Raw genomic sequence first — 18,953 nt, forward strand, 5'->3', positions numbered from 1 at the left:
ATGTAGGAAGTTAATATCGATCATTTTTTCCCTTAACTTTATGCAAAGAGATCGATTCTAACATGGTTTCAGCACAACCATATTATGCATTTTATGAAATTTTGGAATTATTTCCATGTGAAAAAAACTAGGGTTAGTCAATTTAATTATATATCTACTCCTTTTTCAAGACTATTTTGTTTCCTCTTATACATATGTTGTTGGAAAAGGGAATCTTGATGTACCAGGTAGAATTAATGTCATGTAATTAGGAAGTCAGAAGTTTTAGCAGTGAGAATAGTAACTATACATGATAAGATTGTCTATAATAGTCCCTCGTGGTCCGATCCTTCCTCTAACATCTATCCGTTTTTTTGGGCGATTCTGAAATCTGAAGAAGCATGAAGTGTACAGTAAAAATTTCCTAGTATTGAGGATATTAAACAAGAATAAATGTCGCTGGATTTTAAAATCATAATAAAAAACTCTAGGACTTTTTAAATTTCGTAAACCCCCGAGGACCCATTTTTCAACAGTCTTTATTTGACTGAACATTTCTTTATGTCATGTATCTACTACATCCATAGGAAAATAATATAAAACACTAGGAATATAATTACCATTAAATTCTAGTAGCATATTTTTGCCGCTTACAAACTTCAAATTTTCCAACTAGCAGTTGATACTGTCAGAATTATAGATTTTGTACCACTGGCAAAGAGTACAATATTGTTATTGCACACACAAAAAAAAAAACAGACTGTAACTAAGTACACAACATTGTAAAATTAAATATGTTGATTCTATAGTTGTTACTATTATTTAATAAGTAGAGTAATGGTGGGACAAAATAAAGAAAAACATCTACAACCCNCCCCCCCCCCCCCCCCCCCCCCTTTAATTTCTTCAATAAAGAAAACAACAGTACAATATATATGCACACATACATACCTAGCTAGAAAAAGAAATTGCATGTACCATGTTTTTTGATTTACATATCTTTTACGTACACGATATGTGACGTCTTGATGGCCTTAGGTGCAACTTGTGTCCAAAGATTCGATGGTTCATGGGATTCTCTATTGTAGATATAGTTCAATTATATATTGTAATGAATGTTACACAATGCAGGGTTGTTTCTTCTGATCAATTGCATTGAAGACAAACCTCTTTGCATTATAATTGAGTAAGACAAGACGTATAAATAGTCATGGCGGAAAATAATTCAATGGAATATATTATGGAAAAAGCATCTTCTTCATCCATTGATCTGAATGAAGACAACAAAGGGGAACTCGAAGAGGAAGAAGAAGAAGAAGAAGAAGAAGTGATTGAGGTGGAAGATAGTAGTGAGAAAGAAATTGAAGGAAATTATAATACTAGTAGTGATGTTGAAAAGAAAAACGTAAGGCAATATGTTCGATCAAAATTGCCTAGGTTACGTTGGACTCCAGACCTCCATCGCTCTTTTGTCCATGCCATTGAAAGACTTGGTGGTCAAGAAAGTAATCCTCTATTTATATACTATCACGTCAACTAAAAGATAACTACATATATTCGAGAAATATTTATTTAATGTTTAATGTGATGTTTTTTTAATTTTTTCAGGAGCCACACCTAAGTTGGTTCTACAAATGATGAATGTGAGAGGTCTAAGTATTGCTCATGTAAAAAGTCATCTACAGGTAATCATATACGTATATATATTTTGTGATAAATTGAAATACTTATATTAATTTGGTGTTTTTTTTTAATGTAATTAATATAAGTTACTTATTTGATCCAGATGTATCGAAGCAAGAAACTTGATGAATCTGGACAAGGTACTACATTTATTTTCAAATTAGAAAATTATCTTCCTTTCAACACCAATACTCTTTTTTGTTTTCCACTCGGTGTCTGGAGCCCATATTGAAGTCCTGACTAAATTAATGATGTTTCATTTTGACAGTGTTAGGGCGTGGTAATAATAGGTCAATGCAAGGAAGAAGCTATTTCTTTAGAAGCCACTTAAGTGGTCAAAGATATAACCCTATACAAGATTTCAAGATGAAGAATGGTGCCATTGTGTTAGCAAGGAATTTTAACTATGATAACCATGCACTTAAACACCATTCCTTTTCAAGACCCCCATATCAGGCCAAAACCATTTTTTCCAGGTACAATACTTATGTTGCTTTGGAACGCTAAATTTGATTACGACTAATTTACGTAGTTATTTAACTAAGGGTAGTATGAAAAAAAATATATGGATCGATCAAGTAAAATGAAACGAGCAAGTAATAATTTAATTAATGTATATAGGTACTTGCCGTGGTCTTCCGATAATCAAGGAAGTTTACTTAATAGCAAGTTTCAAAAAGGGGAAGATTTGTTGAGAATGAAGAGCTGGCAAACACCAAGACAAGTAGTAGTTGAACAAAATGGAATTATGCCAATTAGGTCAACCCAATTTCTTGAACAGAAAAAGTTCATCCCCAATCAATGGGAGGAGAAAACAGCTAAAAACTCCCATTTTTTGCTTCAACAAAATTTGGGACAATCATATTCCAAGTGGAACTGCAGAAACAATGCCCTTGAGCAAAATCTTGTGACACCTTGCAGGATTGAGGTAAAAATATGACTCGTCTGTTTATTAGCTTAATCTATTTTAACATAAAAAATTCATGAAGTATGACAATTAATTAACAACAATAGTTTAATTGCCACTAAATATGGTTTTTAGTGGCATTTAGCCTATAGCCGGCATTGGATCCAATGCCAATTAACTAATGTCGGTAAAGACTTTAGCAATCTTTGTTAATGTGTATATTTAATGCCGATAAAAGTTATTTTTGTTATAGTGTATCTGGACACCCTATTTTTAAAAAAAAATGCAAATATTTACCACTTTAAAACAACTTCAAACATGCGGTGTCTAAAGTTAGTGAGCATTGAGTTTAGCTATTTATGCCTGATGTTCAAACAAAAATAGTTGAATTTCAGTCATATAAAACTTCAAACACTGTGTTGAATTTGTTTCGAAGTAGTAAACTTGTAAATTATGCTTTGTGGATATGACTTAATGGTGGTCATAGAGTCGTGTATATGTCAACTTGGGCCCTATTTTGACCTGCCTAATTCAGCTCATCTAAAAGTTGGGAGGGGCCAGGGCCTTTATCCTTTCTCAATGGGCGAAAAAAATCTGTATTATAATGTGACCTTAACGACCATAATTCAAATTGACTCATGAAATATCTTGTCAAAATATATTCTAACTGTAATTTTGACTTTGCAGATGAAAGAAGACAAGAGTAGTTTTGAGGAAAAAGAATGGTTACCTGATTTGCAACTAAGATTAAGCACAGATGACAAGATTAATGAGAAGAGGATGGATCAGTCAGATATAAACACAATGCTTTCTCTTTAGCTTCCTACTTTAGTTAATAAATTAGCTAGAGTTCTTAAACATACAAAAGTTTTATTACTATTAATTAGGTTGTTAATTATTGTTCATGAGTGATAGCAGCCTAGGTAGGAGGGTGAGTACTTGAGATCTGACCAAGCAATTAACATTAATTAATTGGAGTCAGATCTCCTAAGTACTTGCTTTATAGGCCGCATCCAATTACCATACAGTTTGAGTTGCCACTTATATCTCTCTCATTCTTAGCTTTTCTTTGTTTTACAAAACAATATAATATTTACTATCTTGCTACATGTATTTAATATTAGTGGGATATTCTCTTTTCTTCAGAAAGTAAAACCAAAATTATATATTGTTGTTATTTTTACCAGAACAAATCATGTCGATTTCTGTAGTAGCATGTCATAATTCAGATTGAGAATATAAAGATCATTAAAAACTTTAAAAATCAAAAGTTGTACTCTTTTTCGACGTACAAAATATATAAGAGAAATAATGTAAAGATATCTATAAAGAGTGCTAATTGCCTTTAAGATATTGTTGCAAAGATCATTTTTAGTGTATTCTTCTTTCTCTTAACTTAAATGATGAAATGAGGATTCATATAGCTGATCTTAACTTATTTGAGATTGAGGCAAGTTGTTATTGTTGTAGTTTGTTTTATCTTCTCTATCTCTCTTTCTTTCTTTCAATCTAAGGTATTGGTAAATTGTGAAGTTGATTAATGTATTTCTTATTTAAGTGTATGGTTCCAAATTTCTCTTTTTCTGTGAGATATATAGCTGACAATTGATATTTTAGTTTCTTGAAATACAAATGAAGAGAATGAGGAATTTGAGGTATTTGAAGTGTCCAATGGATTGGGCTTGGATAAGATCCAATCCCACCTGGGCTTGCATAGGTTGACTGAGGGCTGGGCCTAGACTCATGTTAGGCCCCAACAGTTCCCTTTCCTATGTGAAGGCTGAAGCCACACAGATCTTATAGGGTCGTTTTGTATGCGAACTAAATTATCGCGGGACTATAGTCCTGGAATTATATCCCACCTCCCATGTAGAATAAAATAATTCCAAGTGGGATGGAATATCTCAAGATTAAGTTTGGATTAGATTTATGTGTTTGGTTACAAATTAAATTTATCCCCAGATGATTTATACCATCAACCAAATAGAGTATAAGTCTAATCTCAATCGTAATCATGGAATATCCCACCTTATCCCGCATACCAAGTAAACTTAGGGTTCAACTCTAGACCAAGGTGTTCTCTCAGATGCATAAATAGACTTAGTTTTTTCTGAAACTTAAACACCTCAATATTATTGCATCAACCAATTACATAGTGTAAACATATCTGTAGCATCCTGTGAGCCTGTGCTTTACTCTAGGTGATGGAGGGAGATTTAGGCTATTGACTGCAGGCTCAAACTCAAGTGCACTTGTGGCTTTCGACATGGAATCATGGATCATATAGATAGATGAAATTTTTGAGAAAATGTATGCATACTCAAACACCCCCGACCCTAAATCCTGAATTCGTCTTTAAGACCTTGACTCTGAATAAGGGATGAAACTATTCTTCCACCAAATATGGTATAACCTTGAAACTCCGTTACTGGAGCCTGTTTCAGATAAAAGGTCCGGACTACTACTGAGCTTTTTCTTGTCAAAATGTTATATATTGGTGAGCTAGCTCATTCAATGGACCAAAAGATGAAGAATTGAATCAAATATTACCAGAAAAGCTAAAGATATTTACTTCAATGCCACACATTATGAAAAAACAATACTATACCAGAATGTCATATAGAATCAAATGTCATTCATTCATATCTCAAGGCAAGGGCTGGTTTTCAGGAACACAAAAAACTCAGCAATTCTCATGCCCACTACTATGTCAATATTGAAAATTACAACAATCGCCACCATCAAAACCAAGTAATTTTTTGAGGTGGAATAGGAAAAAAATTTCCTCGTATACCTAGACTAAAATAGTGACAAGGAAATTCCAAGAGGAATGAAATGTAGTTTCAGGATAGCACTGAAGCTATACCGAAAGAAACAAGATGTTTCATCTTTATGAATGATCCATCTTCAAGATTTGCTCTGCTGACAAGAACCAAGAGTATATAGTTCCTGTTCAAACAAAATGGACCAAAAATAATAAATTTCAGTTTCTCAAACATCAAAATTTGCTACAGAAAACTTTAAAAGATAAAAAGGAGGTTACCTCAGAGTAACGGACATGATCCTTGTGCAAATTAGAAGTTTTCACGATTGTCTCCCACTTGGTATCATCAGTTTGGGACTTCTGATTCTGCTTCTTAGAGTTAAAACTCAAGAATGGAGTTCTCAAAGGAATGGAAGGCAGCGTGCGCCAAAGCCAAGACTCAGAGGGAGATTTAGGTAATGGTGGTGGTAAAGTAGATTCCAAGGAGGTAAGGTTAGAATCTTTTGAGTCTTTTGCATTTTGGTTATCTTCATTTTCTGTAACTAAATTCCCACAAGGATGAACTTTTGAAGACTCTAAGGCTCCACATACTGTATCAACATTTTGCTTTAGTTTCAAAAACTCTTGATCAGCAGGACCTTTGTGTGTTGATATGGAAATTGTAGAAGCTTCAATCAAATCAAGGGAAGACTCCTTTTCAACAATCTGTTTGCTATTTTTCTGTAAAACATCTGAGCGCCTGGCACCTTGAATAGGAGCCATGGCAGCCAAGCTTTCAAGCAGTTTTCTGTTTTCAACCAGAGTTTTCATATTCTTATCCGGGGAGTTCACTATTCCCTTGGGTTTCAAAGAAGCAGCGTTAGGGGCTGAAATTTGCACATTATCTACAGAATCTATGTACAAGGTTTTCTCAACTACTTCACTTGGCGAATCAAAAAACTTTCCTGTGCCCATTCTCTGTGGTACTGCTTTGTCCTTGACAGTGTAGCAACCTTTGCGGAATGAATCAAAGCGACTAGCCCAAAGACTCTCCATTTCCTTTGGGACACCAAGAAACCTTGTACCCTCATTGAATGGAGATGGGGGTGCTACATTTCGATAAGGAGATATAGCCCCACTTCTTGAACGCCTGCCAGGAGAGATTCCAACTAGCTTACATGAGTCATTTGGATTAGACAGCTGCCCGGACATACTTCTATTATCAACTTTGTACAGCTCGCGAGACAGTACTCCAGAATGAAATCTTTGCTTATTAATGGTATCACAAGCATTCTGCAAAGAACCTGATCGTTAGAAACAAAAATAAATCTTATTAATCTTAGGACAAAAAGAAACTGTTATTATGATTATTACCTTCTCAAGAGGACCACTATAAGCTTTTCTAGTTAATTTCTTGACTTCATGAGCATAAGATGTGGGACTCTGGGCCATCTTTGGTTTCGTTCCTGAAACTCTCTTTACTGCTTGAGGCGAGGGTGTCGGAGCACGTGTCTTCACTTTCAATCCTGGCAGTGGATTTAATAGGCACAAAGAATTCTTCACACAAATCCGAGGGAAAAATCTCCACCCTTTGCTTGGCTTTTTGTCCGGATTCTCAGGCACATCATCTTCAGTTTCACTTCCTACATCAGCTGGATGGCTACTATAATATGAGACAGGGTTAGACTCCAATGGCTTAACCAAAGGTTTTCGTTCCACAGGGACCAGCTTTTTGACTGGCATCGGTTGTTCAGCAGAGACTGGTTTTTTATGAACGTATTGAGGCGTCTCCAACACAACAGCTTTTGCTGCAGGCAAGAATCGACTCATCATAAAGTCTCTAGTTTGGGAGTCAATGGAAAAGGTTCCAGATGGTTGCAAATCTGAAGTTTGATGTCCGCTCAGACCACTGACACTGCAGTTCAAGGATAAGGATTCGGTAGGTGACATTGTTTCAGGACCATCAGAATAAGCACCATCCTCACTTTCTCTATCTCCTCTCGTGTATATACTTTCCACCAGGCTATCCAGTAAAGCTGCATGATCCATCCAAGGAAGTCCTTCAGCTGGAGACCTGTAAATGTTATGAGTACGAGGCCTTTCACCCGAATAGAACCGAACAGTCTCTGGCAATCTTCCTGGAGGCAACCTAGGACTACTTGAACGCTCCACACGAAGGCTAGTTCGGACTTCAATGTCATCTTTTGGTCTTCCAGGGATCTGTTCCCACACAAATGGAACAGCTACTGGTTTTGTCACCTCAGTCAATTCCCAATCTGATTTTTTGACAGGTAATGATTGTTGTCGATTTGGTGGTACCTTATCTGCCATCTTTTTATTTGCTCTCTCATTGGGAGTTAAAGATGATGATATTTTCCTCACAGATAAAAGAGGTGCATTGAAATCCAGCTGCTTTTTCGCCATTTGTCTGTTCAACTAACAAAATTTCTATTCCCTTCCCTCCGAAACAAAATTAGCAATCAACAATGGCGTATATGCCTTCCAAATCACTACAAAAAAAGAGAATTCAAGAAATCAAAATACAGTTTCAAGAAAGAAAACTGATGAACAACCTATCTCCATACAGAACTAAGTACAATAGAGAAAGGAAAGTACTACATTGAACACCACAGATTCAGAATTGCATAATCAAAATTAAATGAAACTACAAGACAGATACTATTGATTAAAATGCCCCATTGAAGCCTTTAACAAAGAGAAATGAGAAGAATAACTCTTTATTGCCAACCCCTACCCCCACCCCCTAAAAAAAGGCAAAAACAGAATTCAGAAACAATGGAATAACATGCTATTTCTCTTGGGGAATTAAAGGCTAATTATACAAGTAAACTAAGAAGAGGGGCTGCTAATTAACAATTAGTAAATCAAAAGAAGTGAGAAAATGAGAGAAACCATAAACCAAGAACACTTGAAACTCTTATTTCCTTGTTAATTCCTAACATAATACTAAAAAAAATAAGATCTTGTCAGTCACAAAGTAGCCAAAACAGAACCATAACTAGAGGATAAAACCTAACATTCCAGATATGGGCACCCATAATTTTCTTTAACAAAACAAATACTACCATTATCATTTTCCAAGAACCAAAAGAATGCATTAAACAGAAAAGATAATAATCAAGAAAATAAGTTCATATCTATACAGAGTGAGAAAAAGATGAAAATTTTACCAAAAATTTCAAGAAAAAGAGAACCCCAAGAAGAGAATGTTAATGGTTCATACCTTGAAGTTGAAGGGGGGAAAGTTAAAGGAGTGAGGGTTGAGTGAAATGTGTCCTTGAATGATGGCGCGAGTTGTGGAGAGAAAAAAAAGGGCACAAATTGGAGAGAGAAAAATGGAAGAACGGTCAGCCTTTACTTGGTGCTTTTTGCTTTTTTAGTGATGACTGTAGTATACTAGATGGGGTGGGTGGGGTTCACATAAAACATGGAAAGAGAGGATCAAATTGACAGTTAATAGGCTAACGGCCTTTAATTCTTCGCCTCCTCTATTTATCACTTCCTCAGCTCTATTTTCAGTAACTACTTTATTCATCCGTTTACTTAGTCAGTTGATTTCGATTAAATTTAAATTCATGTGATCATAATTTTTCTAGTGACTCGAAAGTCAAAATTTTTAATCAACACAACTTACGATCACCATCTTTTATCCATTAATATTTTGATTTTGATAAAAGTTAAAAAATAAAATTGTACACCTTTTAAGTAGGGATGTTGATCGGTCAGTTCGATTCAGTTTGAAGTTTACTAGTTTATCGGTTATTGATCATTATCGATTTAACCGTTAAGATTTGATACACACACAAAAAAATCACTTAGAACAATGTGACAAACCAAATGAATCATGTACCTGATATCTTGCTAAAAAACAAACGCTTTTATATTGTAGAATAACCAAGAGTTTGAGATAGATATAAAGAAAAATAGAAAACTAAATTCTAAGTGAAAGACTTTATATACAAAATGGTATAAATATAATTATTTAATTTACTATGGGGTTATCAGTTAATCCGTTAAGAAAAAACCTCAAACTTTTAAGAACCGATAATCCAATAACAAAAAAAAATCAAAACCATCATCAAAACTGTTAAATCAATAATTTTTTTTCGATTCGATTTTATACAACCTACTTTTTAAGAAACATATATGACAGGGAGATAGAGGACCCAACTACTAACAGTGGCTGGGACTCAAGCTCGTGGACATATTATTTAATGTATCTTATATTAATTTCATTTTTATTTTTATATTTAAATAGATCTCTCACAAAAATAATTAATTATTTAAAAGCTAAAACTTTTGTGACTAAATTTTTGGTGTGAAGCAGTACAATAAATTTTGTAATGTCTATTCATGCATGTGATCTTACAATGCCAAATGTAGACATTGATGGAACTTATATTGTACTACTCTAAAATAATTGTGTTAGTCGTATTGAAGATAAATAGTTATCCGTATTCATAATTCACTAATAACTCAAATAATTTAAATTCACATTATCAAACATTTAAACGCAAACGTACCCCTTACTGAAATTAAGTTTTTTTAGCAACGATATAGACACTGATTGAACAGTTGCTTGTGTTTTCTTTTAATTACTTTGCTTTCATTTTATGTCACATCACAACAAAAAAATTAAATTATAAACCATGCATGACCCTACATTGTCTCGTAACGAAACTATTCATATTGGAAAAACTCTTTGCTTAAGTTTGTTAATTTCAATTTTCAAACAATTTCTCTCGTGGAACATATTGAATATTATGACACTTTTAGTCTTGTGAGTAATGTGAATGAAAAAAGTCCAAAAATAAATAAATTGGTAGTCCCTCCCACTTAATTTGTGCATTAAGTTATGCTTTTAGAATTTGGTGGTGGTTGTATAAAAATAATTTCTTAGTCTAAATTTCCAACAACTTCGTAAAAAGCTTTTAAGAAACTGCCAATGGGGCCCTAAAGAAAAGTAAAATTCTTCAAACTAATTTTTTCATGAAAGACTTTTTTTTTTATGACTTTTATCGTCTGCTATAATTGACAATGTCATCAATCCAAAAGTATTTGTTTATTGGAGAATTATTTATTTTCGGTTAATTAAGAAAGGTTTGTCTGTTGGACACGCTTAGGAAAATTAAATAAATATAAAGGTAATAGACAAAAAATGTCACCTAAATAAAGGGATGGCATCTTTCAAGAAAAGACATAATTATTTTAGTTACAGAGACATAAGCGCCGAATTTTCAGTATGTTTAGTGATTTGTTTGGATTTTGCTTTGTAATTTCAATTATATTTGGACAGTACTATATAAAATAAATATTTAAAATAAATATTTAGATAATAGATTTTTATAAGGTACCGCAAAAATATTTAGTTATAATTAAATTAATATTATTATATTTTGAGTCATTAAATTTTTTAGAAATATTTATATAAAATACTGATTATAAATACTCGTATTATAATATTGTGACTGACCTCACTCTTGGATTAGGGTCCCCCCCACCACCACCCTAAACCCCACCTAGAAACTTGTTTACTTATAATATTTGAGAAAATGACACGAAAAAAGAAAAAGGGGATCGAGAAAGTTAAGCATGAAATCTAGTAGCTAAGCTTATGAAATTTTGACCTAGATTGGCGCCAATGTTTTGTTGGTTACTTCAGTATTCAGAAATCATTTATCCTTGTATTTTCTTTAGTATTGTTATGAAATTAAAATAGTATATGGGGGAATGATTCACAAGCATGAAAAAATTGGGTGAACTTTCTTTTTTTTTATACTCTTAGACAAGTATATTTCATCTGGCTGTTACATTTGTAATTAGAATTGTTATATTTTTTATCAAGATTTTTTGCTCACATATAATATTTACACTCAAAATTTCTAATTAAGAGTGAAAAGGTCCCATAAAAACTTATTTTCATTCCGTATTTACACAAAATCAATGTACTTTATCATAGTTGAATAATAAATTAGGTGAAAATGCACATAGTTAAGTGACAAAAAGTATTCAAAAGACATATGTATTCAAGTTATTGTTTTTTGATGTAAATATAAGATAACTTTTTTATGAAAAGATCTTATTTATCTCATTACAATTCTCGACAATGCTTAAATAATTTGAAGGTCAATACGCTATAATGTCTGAATTTAAACGTAATCACTTTTTTGTTCCATTTTAGCCTATTAACTTTGTGAAAGAAAATCATTTTGGAACTTCGAAAAATGTGCTTTTTGGAATTTAATAACCTTAAACCCTAAATTTTCATAAAAATTGCTCTGTCCTCTTTGGTTCCTCTTTGCTTAATAAATACCCTGTACTTTTGAAAGTAAGGCAAAGAGAATTAGGGGTAAAGAAAGTACTCCAACGACTTCCCTTCTTTTTTTAAAAAATATATATATTTAAAAAAAAAAACAAGAAAAGATATCATTTCCCCCCTGTTTATATCTCAAAAAGAATTTGTGTATTCTTATTTACATTATTTTTCTACCTTACTAGAATAATTTTTCTACTTTATAGGACCCCAAAATTATAATTTTCCCTTCTCTTTATACTCCTTGGTAATTACTACTCTCCTGATTATTTGTTCACTTTTAAATTGTCATATCTATTAAGAAAATAATAATTAACATAGTAACTTTACCATTTTACCCCTATTAATTTTGAAGTAGGCGAATTAAAAATTTAAGCTTTTCAAAAAGTTCTACCTTTTTTCAAAGTAATTAATTGAGGGTATAATAGGTAAAAAAAATTGTCCTTTTTTCTATTTGTCAAAATGGACAAGTAATTAGGAATAACTAAAAAAGGAATAGTGGACAAGTAATTAGGGAAGTAATAATCTTCATCCCTTTCTTATTCTCCAAAAAGAAGAAGAGGAGGCTAGGTACAATTAATAAATGCTATTGTCTTATAGAGCATAATAATAAAGGGTCTAATTTTAGATTGCAAATGAATTGAAGAAGGTCCCCTACCATAATCAATATTGTTTGGTTAATCAAAATGGATAACAATAATAATTAAATATATGCCATGTGATGTTGTCTTGTAATTTAAGGACTTCACAATCAATATTCCTTGTGAAATATGATGGCCATTTATTCTGCCTCTTTTTTTCTTTCTTTTTTTACTTCTTCTTTCACCTCTCAAGCAATCTTCTCATTACTACTCTTCTTGAATTATTCAAGGATTAAACTTGGGCCACAAAAGTTTGGCACCTATCATAATTCTCATTATCTATTTTTTTTTCAACTGCCTATAAAAATGGGAAAAGACCAAAACCTCACCCATGTTATGTCACATCTTGTAATTATTTGTGTCAAAATATTTAAAATTCAATCTTCCTTTGGAACGTAGAAATAGCAGACCTCCTTGTCGTTTGATTAGGGCGTAATTAGTAGGCATGCCAATCTAAAATAAGGATTTTTCCTTAATTATTTAAGTGGAATAGAATATTTACTCGTTTGTACTCATTTATAAATTCGTCCGATTGTATTACGTTGTATTGTTAGTTTAAACACAATATTTATTTTGATTGTTATTTTATTGTATCGTATAGTTTAAATTCATCATTAAGTAACAGTGAAAAGTCTCCTTTTTCTGTAACGATTGATTTGGTGTGCTCGCATGTTACCTTAATGGTTTCTTCTCATTTTGTCTTTACTAATAGTCTTATTTTATCTTTTATCCTACATTTTCATAGTAACTCTACTTCGTACGTCTTTCGGGATGGCTCAGTTGGTTTGGAGGGTGGTTATCCACACGAATGACCTGGGATCGATCCCCCCTCAATGCCTTCTGAGTCGAGGTTGTCGCATAGGACTTGCCTAGTGCGTTGGGGTGTTTACCCAGTTCACCACATAGTGTTCACCCGAATGACAAAGGTTGTAGCGGCTGCGGGACGTTATCTTGGGGTTCCAAAAAAAAATGGTACTTCGTACCCTACAATGGTTTACCCAGTGCGCACAAAGTGCTCACCCGAAGGACAGAGGTTGTAGCGGTTGCGGGTTATCCTGGGGTTCCAAAAAAAAAACTCTACTTTGTACCCTACAATTCTTATAGATTTATCATTCAAATTATTGATATGTGACATTATGTAACCAACGAAAAATGATACAATCTATTCAAACATTATATTTATTAAAATAATATCATACGATATAGTACAACACAATACAATACATTATAAAATAATGTGTAACAACCAGCCAAACAACGTGTTAACATTTATATTTTAGCTTTAAAATGCCCTCGACGCTTATGAGATAAAACAAATATTTATTTTGAGAAAGATGGTGGAGAGCATTAGAAAAAAGTTTATAGATGCAGGAAATGTTTGTCGTGATGTTATCAGAATGAACGTATGGATGAGGTGTTCACTCGTGTCAATTTTTTATGTGTTTGAAGAGTAGAGACAACATTCCATGTGCTAACTGGTTTATACACATGTTATGATCATGTTCCCATGCCTTTCAACCCTTATATTTTATTTTTCTTTAGACCACAAATGATAACACTTGCACAAATTCAGTGTTATCCTTCCAAATCCCATTTTCTAATCCTTAGTTAGTACTTAAAAGATCAATGGTAATAGTTTCTCCGATTGACTTCGACAGAACGACTATAATTAATCATGAGTGTATAATTCAAATCGTAGTATCACGAGTTTGAATCTCAATAACATCTTGACTATTGTTCTTTAGTTATTCGTACATTTTCAATTTTCCTATTGACTATATATGTAAAAGGAAAAAAAGGCTAATAACTACTAGTTTGATTTAGTCTTGATATATACATTTATCATATGTAACTTCCATACACCATACTGTATCGAATATATATAGTGATAAAGTCAAAACACTTCAAAACAATATTATTACTAGTATTATTTACAATTTAGGCATATCTACTAATTTGAAAGTAACAATAGCTAGAAGATTTACAAGTGTAATTTCATCATAAAGTTAGAGGTTTTGAGTAGATGTTTTAGGCCCATTATATTATTATTGCTTTGTCGTAAAGTTCATAAACCAAAATGAGTTGGGCTCAACTTAGGTAATAGCACACCCCCCAGCTAACCTTTAGTCCATCTTTCTATCAATCCATTTCTAAAGTCTTTCATATTTGGTTTGTGGGATGAGATAGGATGAAAGAACTTTTGTAATAAGGTTGTGTTTTTGATAAACTTATAAATTGATTAAACTAGTTTAAAAGTAGTTTTTGGTTTATTTTGTTTTTAGTAGACCAAAATTGCTTATGATATGAAAATTGCTTATCAACATTCTTTTACCAACCGTTTGTTATCAATTTCAATACTCATATAAAAATACGTAAGTACTTATTTTTAAAATTAGTTTCATCATTTAAAAATCTAGATTACCGATCCTCCTCTTGCTAACTAATTTCTTCTTATTTTCTCATTTATTTTGAGTTGAGCTAATTTGGGAACAGATTTTGGTTTAAAACTACCAGTGCTGCTCTTGCTTATACAATGTTTGACTGATTGGTAAAATAAAAAAGGCTCATCTTCTCCTAATTAAACTATTTATATAACAATGTAAGATTAGCAACAGAAATATCTCAAATTGTTTTATTCCAAATAAAATGGGAAATCCACACACACAGAAATATCATAGATGCCTTATCATGTCTATTTTTTTTAAAACGGGGAGGAGATTACAAGGTAGAGAATCAAACCCCCACAATTCATGTCAAGTTTCTTGTTTTATGAGTGATTTCCTATTTGATAGTCCGAATGAGTTTTTTTTCCAGATGCAATAGATTTTCAAACTTTTCCAGGATTGGAAACAGAAGCATGGAAAAAGTTACAATCATGAAAAAGAAGAAAAGATGAGATTAGAGATTTTTTTAAAAGTAATGTGAATGCAATTGTGATTCATAAATTATTATACATAGACAACCAAAGGTTTTTTTACATTTTTCTTTTATATATTTTTATACAATATTTACTTGACAACAAGAACCAGATTAACACTAAGAGTTGCCAATTGGGATGATAAAAGTTATAATAACTTAGATAAGTTCTTTCAGCGCATCACAGCAAACTGATTCCTCTTCCATTGGAAAGTTTGGTCCATTTCTTCTATTCCCTTAGTACCACTACTCCATGGTAGCTTGAGCTTGGCTATTGTTCTCTTCCTTGCGGCAACTCCAATTTTGTCTCCATAATCCTGCAAAAAGGGAAACAAAACTTTATCTTATTACATTAGGAGAAAGAGGAAGGCACAGGGGTGTGAGAATTTGACTCGCACCTATCAAGTGTATGTGTGAAAGACCTCACGAGTACCACTAGACTATAAGTCTCGGTGGTATGAAGAAGCTATTGAAGATTTAAGTCATACCTTGTGACAGAGGCCTTGTAAAACATCACAATATGGGAAGTCTTGAGGGCAGCATAATCTTGAATTTTCACAGCAAACACCATTTTCAATAGGACAGCATCCGTGAACTAAGCACTTGCCAAAGAAATCTAAGCCGCAGCAGCATGTTTGACCTTCTGGACAGTAATATAAGCCGTCTTCACATATATTTGGTTTTGGAGAAGGTGGTGGAGGAACCAGAGGGGATGGTGGAGTGGAAGACGATTCTTTCATGGGATAAGAAGCCAATGAATTAATAGCACATATCCCATATGGCAAACTAGTGTTCCTTTTTATATATGCATACCCCTCCATACCCCAAAATTTTCCCCATGAATTCTTGATAATCCAATAGTCAACTCCTCCTTCAGAACCGTATCCTACAATTAGTACTGCATGAGATAAGTCATCTGGATTACTAGAGCATTCTCCATCATAGATTCCCTGCATTAAACCCCAAAAACAGAGAAAGGCCAAGAGCTTAATATTGAGATTTGTTGAAAGAAGACAGAAGTAACAATAAGAATGACACAATATATATGAGTTACCCCTGCATATAGCTGAAAATCAAGGCCTTTTCCATCTATGCCTACACTAACGGGTTGTCTAGCAACAGCACAAAGTAGGGCACTTTCATCTTGTGCAACATCTTGGTATCCATCAATTGTTACAACCTTCTTGTTCAACTGTTGAGCAAAAATGATCAACATCTTCTCCTAAAAATGAAAAAGCTAAAAGAAACAAAGATGTTATAGGAAATTGCAGCCTTCACATGCCTTGTTGTAACTGCAAGTGCCTCGAGATTCGGTGTATGGATAATCAGCTGCTGAATCAATGCCCCTATTGTTGATCACAAATTTAAAAGCAGGGTCCATAAGTCCACCTTCACACCCTTTATTGGCGGTGTCACAGCTGACAAGTTCTTGAGTTGAAAGGCTAATAAGTTCACCAGTGACTAATGCATTTATTCCTTCTATAGCTCCACATGCAGAAAATGCCCAACAACATCCTGCATTTGTAATGCAGAGAATCAAAGATATTTGCAGAAGGCGCATATTTTCAGGTTCACTGATACCCCAAGACATCATTGGTTCAGCTGCCTAATTTGGGAGTACTCTTGGAAGCTTTGGTACTATACCATCCTTCTACTAGGTAATCACTAGATCAACAAAGTGCTTATAATGGAAGTGAAGTAGCAAAAAATTGAAGGTTGTACTCCTGACTTTTACTCATTCTTTCCCATTAAATAGGCATCAACAAATTAGGAACTAAAGATCTATGAACTAACTGATGCTACTGTTGTGCCTCTCTTTTGTTCAAAACAAGACTTCCATGTATAATATCGAGTTTAAGCTGTATGCAGTGACACCGTAAAAGATCTTTACACAATGATATGTCACTTGTAAGGTAATTACAAGTAAATGTCCATGATATGCCTTAAACCATTATATGCTAAAAATGGAGAATTGTGAAAGACTGAATTTAATATGCGGAAGAGATTAGCACAGCTTACCACATGCTCCTTGGTTCTTAACCTCAGTGACAACCCCATGTTTCCTCCAATCCTTAGAAGGAGGAGCAACACAAGAATTTGCAGAAATAGCAGTCTTGTTCTGCTGGTTGAAAGGCATCTTAATCTTTGAAGTATGGACTTGGCTAAACTCTTCATTGCTCATATCAGCAAAATTGTTCAAACCAACTAAATGGTCTGATTCTGACCTCCTCTTTGAGTTCTTGTCCACTATATACTTCACATTCCTTTTAAAATTCTCCAACCTCATTTCTTCCTCTTTCTCATTCTTGTAAATTTTCCTATGCTTCTGTTTCCATTCTTGGAAAAGTTGGAAAACTCTTTCTTCTGAAAGCAACTCTTGCGGCTTGTCTATTAATTCTGGAAAATCAGTAGTAAAAGCAGAAACTTGAGATGATAATGCTGCTAAGATCAAGAAAAGTGGGAAACTAAGAAGAAGAAAAAGGTGGAATTTTTGTGTGTTTCCCATATTTTATTTTAGTAACACAATCCAATAAATGACTTTGAGATTCTTCAGCTATATATAGCTTTTGAAAAGATGACCCTTATGGTCATGAATAAGTTAGGAAGAGGAACAAGCGTACAAACTTTTATCTGTTAATTATTTGATTGAACAATAATGTAACGATATTTTTGAAAAGGCTAGTGAGTGATATTTTGAGTGCACTTGCTCCTAAAACTTTATCCTGTAGTAAAGATACTAATTAGTTTATTGGATATTTATTTCTAAGAGACTGTGATAGATGTTTTTTTATCTTTACTCCAAAACATTTCTCATCCACCCCTTATTATCCAATTATCAGAAACTTGATAGGACATTAAGCCAAGCTGATAAAATCATCAATCTTCTGTCTAAATTCCAATATTGATATATGAATTTACTGAAATATAATTCACTGGACCCCAATTTGGAATTTTGTAGTATTTGTAAGTTTAGTGGTGCCAGTTTTTTGGGGCCCACTACCACTAGAAATGAATAGCATACTATCCTTTCTGGATTTTATGCAGTTTGAGAAATATTTGGTGTAAGAATTATGTATTAGCCTATTTAAAACGTAGTAAAGCAATTTTACTTATAGCAGCAAACACAGTTTATCTCTCTCTCAACTAACGCAGTATTAAGAATGAAACAATAAGAAGGAAACATAATTTAGTTACTGCAACAAATTTAAACTACAAAATAGTAATAAATTTGTGACCGTTCAAGTTATGACATATAAAGTGAAACAGAGAGTAGTCTGAAGGTGGGAAAAAAGATAAAACTAAATAAACGGATTATTCATCCAAATTTCAGTTTGAAACTCATGTAATTAACCTATTTTAACCAGTTTATGGCCTGTCCTCCATAAGAGTAAGCATGTTTTTTGTGTTGCATCATCACACAAAGATATTTATTCTACTTCAAAAGATTAAAGTGATAATAGGCAACACAAAGTACAAGTGACAAGTTTGAGGGGTATTTATGTCTTTTTCCTTGTTTTTGTGGTTAAGAAATGATTCTTTCAATGCATTGCATCAATAAAAGGAAATTGCCCTTCTTTAGCATCTACTGACCGAAAGCTAAGTCATGTAAAGTGAATGTTACTCATTTTCTCTTTCTAAACTTAAGTGATTTTAATTTCTAGATTGTATGGTAAATTTATAAGCTAATAAATTTATGTCCACAATATTACATACTTTAGTATTTCTTCTTCTTTTCAAGTTATGACGACA

The 18,953-nt window shown here is 33.1% G+C and overlaps 3 protein-coding genes across 3 annotated transcripts; 1 reads left to right on the forward strand and 2 right to left on the reverse strand.

Moving 5' to 3' along the window:
• The first annotated feature begins 1,110 nt into the window (after positions 1-1,110).
• LOC125848117 (uncharacterized) lies at positions 1,111-3,718 on the forward strand. Its single transcript, XM_049527922.1, has 6 exons — positions 1,111-1,484; positions 1,588-1,664; positions 1,766-1,802; positions 1,931-2,138; positions 2,284-2,590; positions 3,257-3,718. The coding sequence occupies exons 1-6, from the start codon at positions 1,190-1,192 to the stop codon at positions 3,386-3,388; spliced, it is 1,056 nt and encodes a 351-aa protein (XP_049383879.1). The 5' UTR covers positions 1,111-1,189; the 3' UTR covers positions 3,389-3,718.
• Positions 3,719-5,103: 1,385 nt separating this feature from the next.
• On the reverse strand, positions 5,104-8,714 carry LOC125848138 (uncharacterized). The gene is made up of 4 exons (XM_049527947.1): positions 8,557-8,714; positions 6,687-7,822; positions 5,613-6,605; positions 5,104-5,518 (listed from the first exon to the last, which is right to left on the reverse strand). The coding sequence occupies exons 2-4, from the start codon at positions 7,734-7,736 to the stop codon at positions 5,477-5,479; spliced, it is 2,085 nt and encodes a 694-aa protein (XP_049383904.1). The 5' UTR covers positions 7,737-7,822; positions 8,557-8,714; the 3' UTR covers positions 5,104-5,476.
• Positions 8,715-15,331: 6,617 nt separating this feature from the next.
• LOC125846945 (low-temperature-induced cysteine proteinase-like) lies at positions 15,332-17,924 on the reverse strand. Its single transcript, XM_049526654.1, has 5 exons — positions 17,223-17,924; positions 16,486-16,718; positions 16,258-16,395; positions 15,692-16,153; positions 15,332-15,520 (listed from the first exon to the last, which is right to left on the reverse strand). The coding sequence occupies exons 1-5, from the start codon at positions 17,707-17,709 to the stop codon at positions 15,377-15,379; spliced, it is 1,464 nt and encodes a 487-aa protein (XP_049382611.1). The 5' UTR covers positions 17,710-17,924; the 3' UTR covers positions 15,332-15,376.
• Between the last annotated feature and the right edge of the window lie 1,029 nt (positions 17,925-18,953).

The sequence above is a fragment of the Solanum stenotomum genome, chromosome 12 (genome assembly GCF_019186545.1).
Source record: "Solanum stenotomum isolate F172 chromosome 12, ASM1918654v1, whole genome shotgun sequence".
Taxonomy (NCBI): domain Eukaryota; kingdom Viridiplantae; phylum Streptophyta; class Magnoliopsida; order Solanales; family Solanaceae; genus Solanum; species Solanum stenotomum.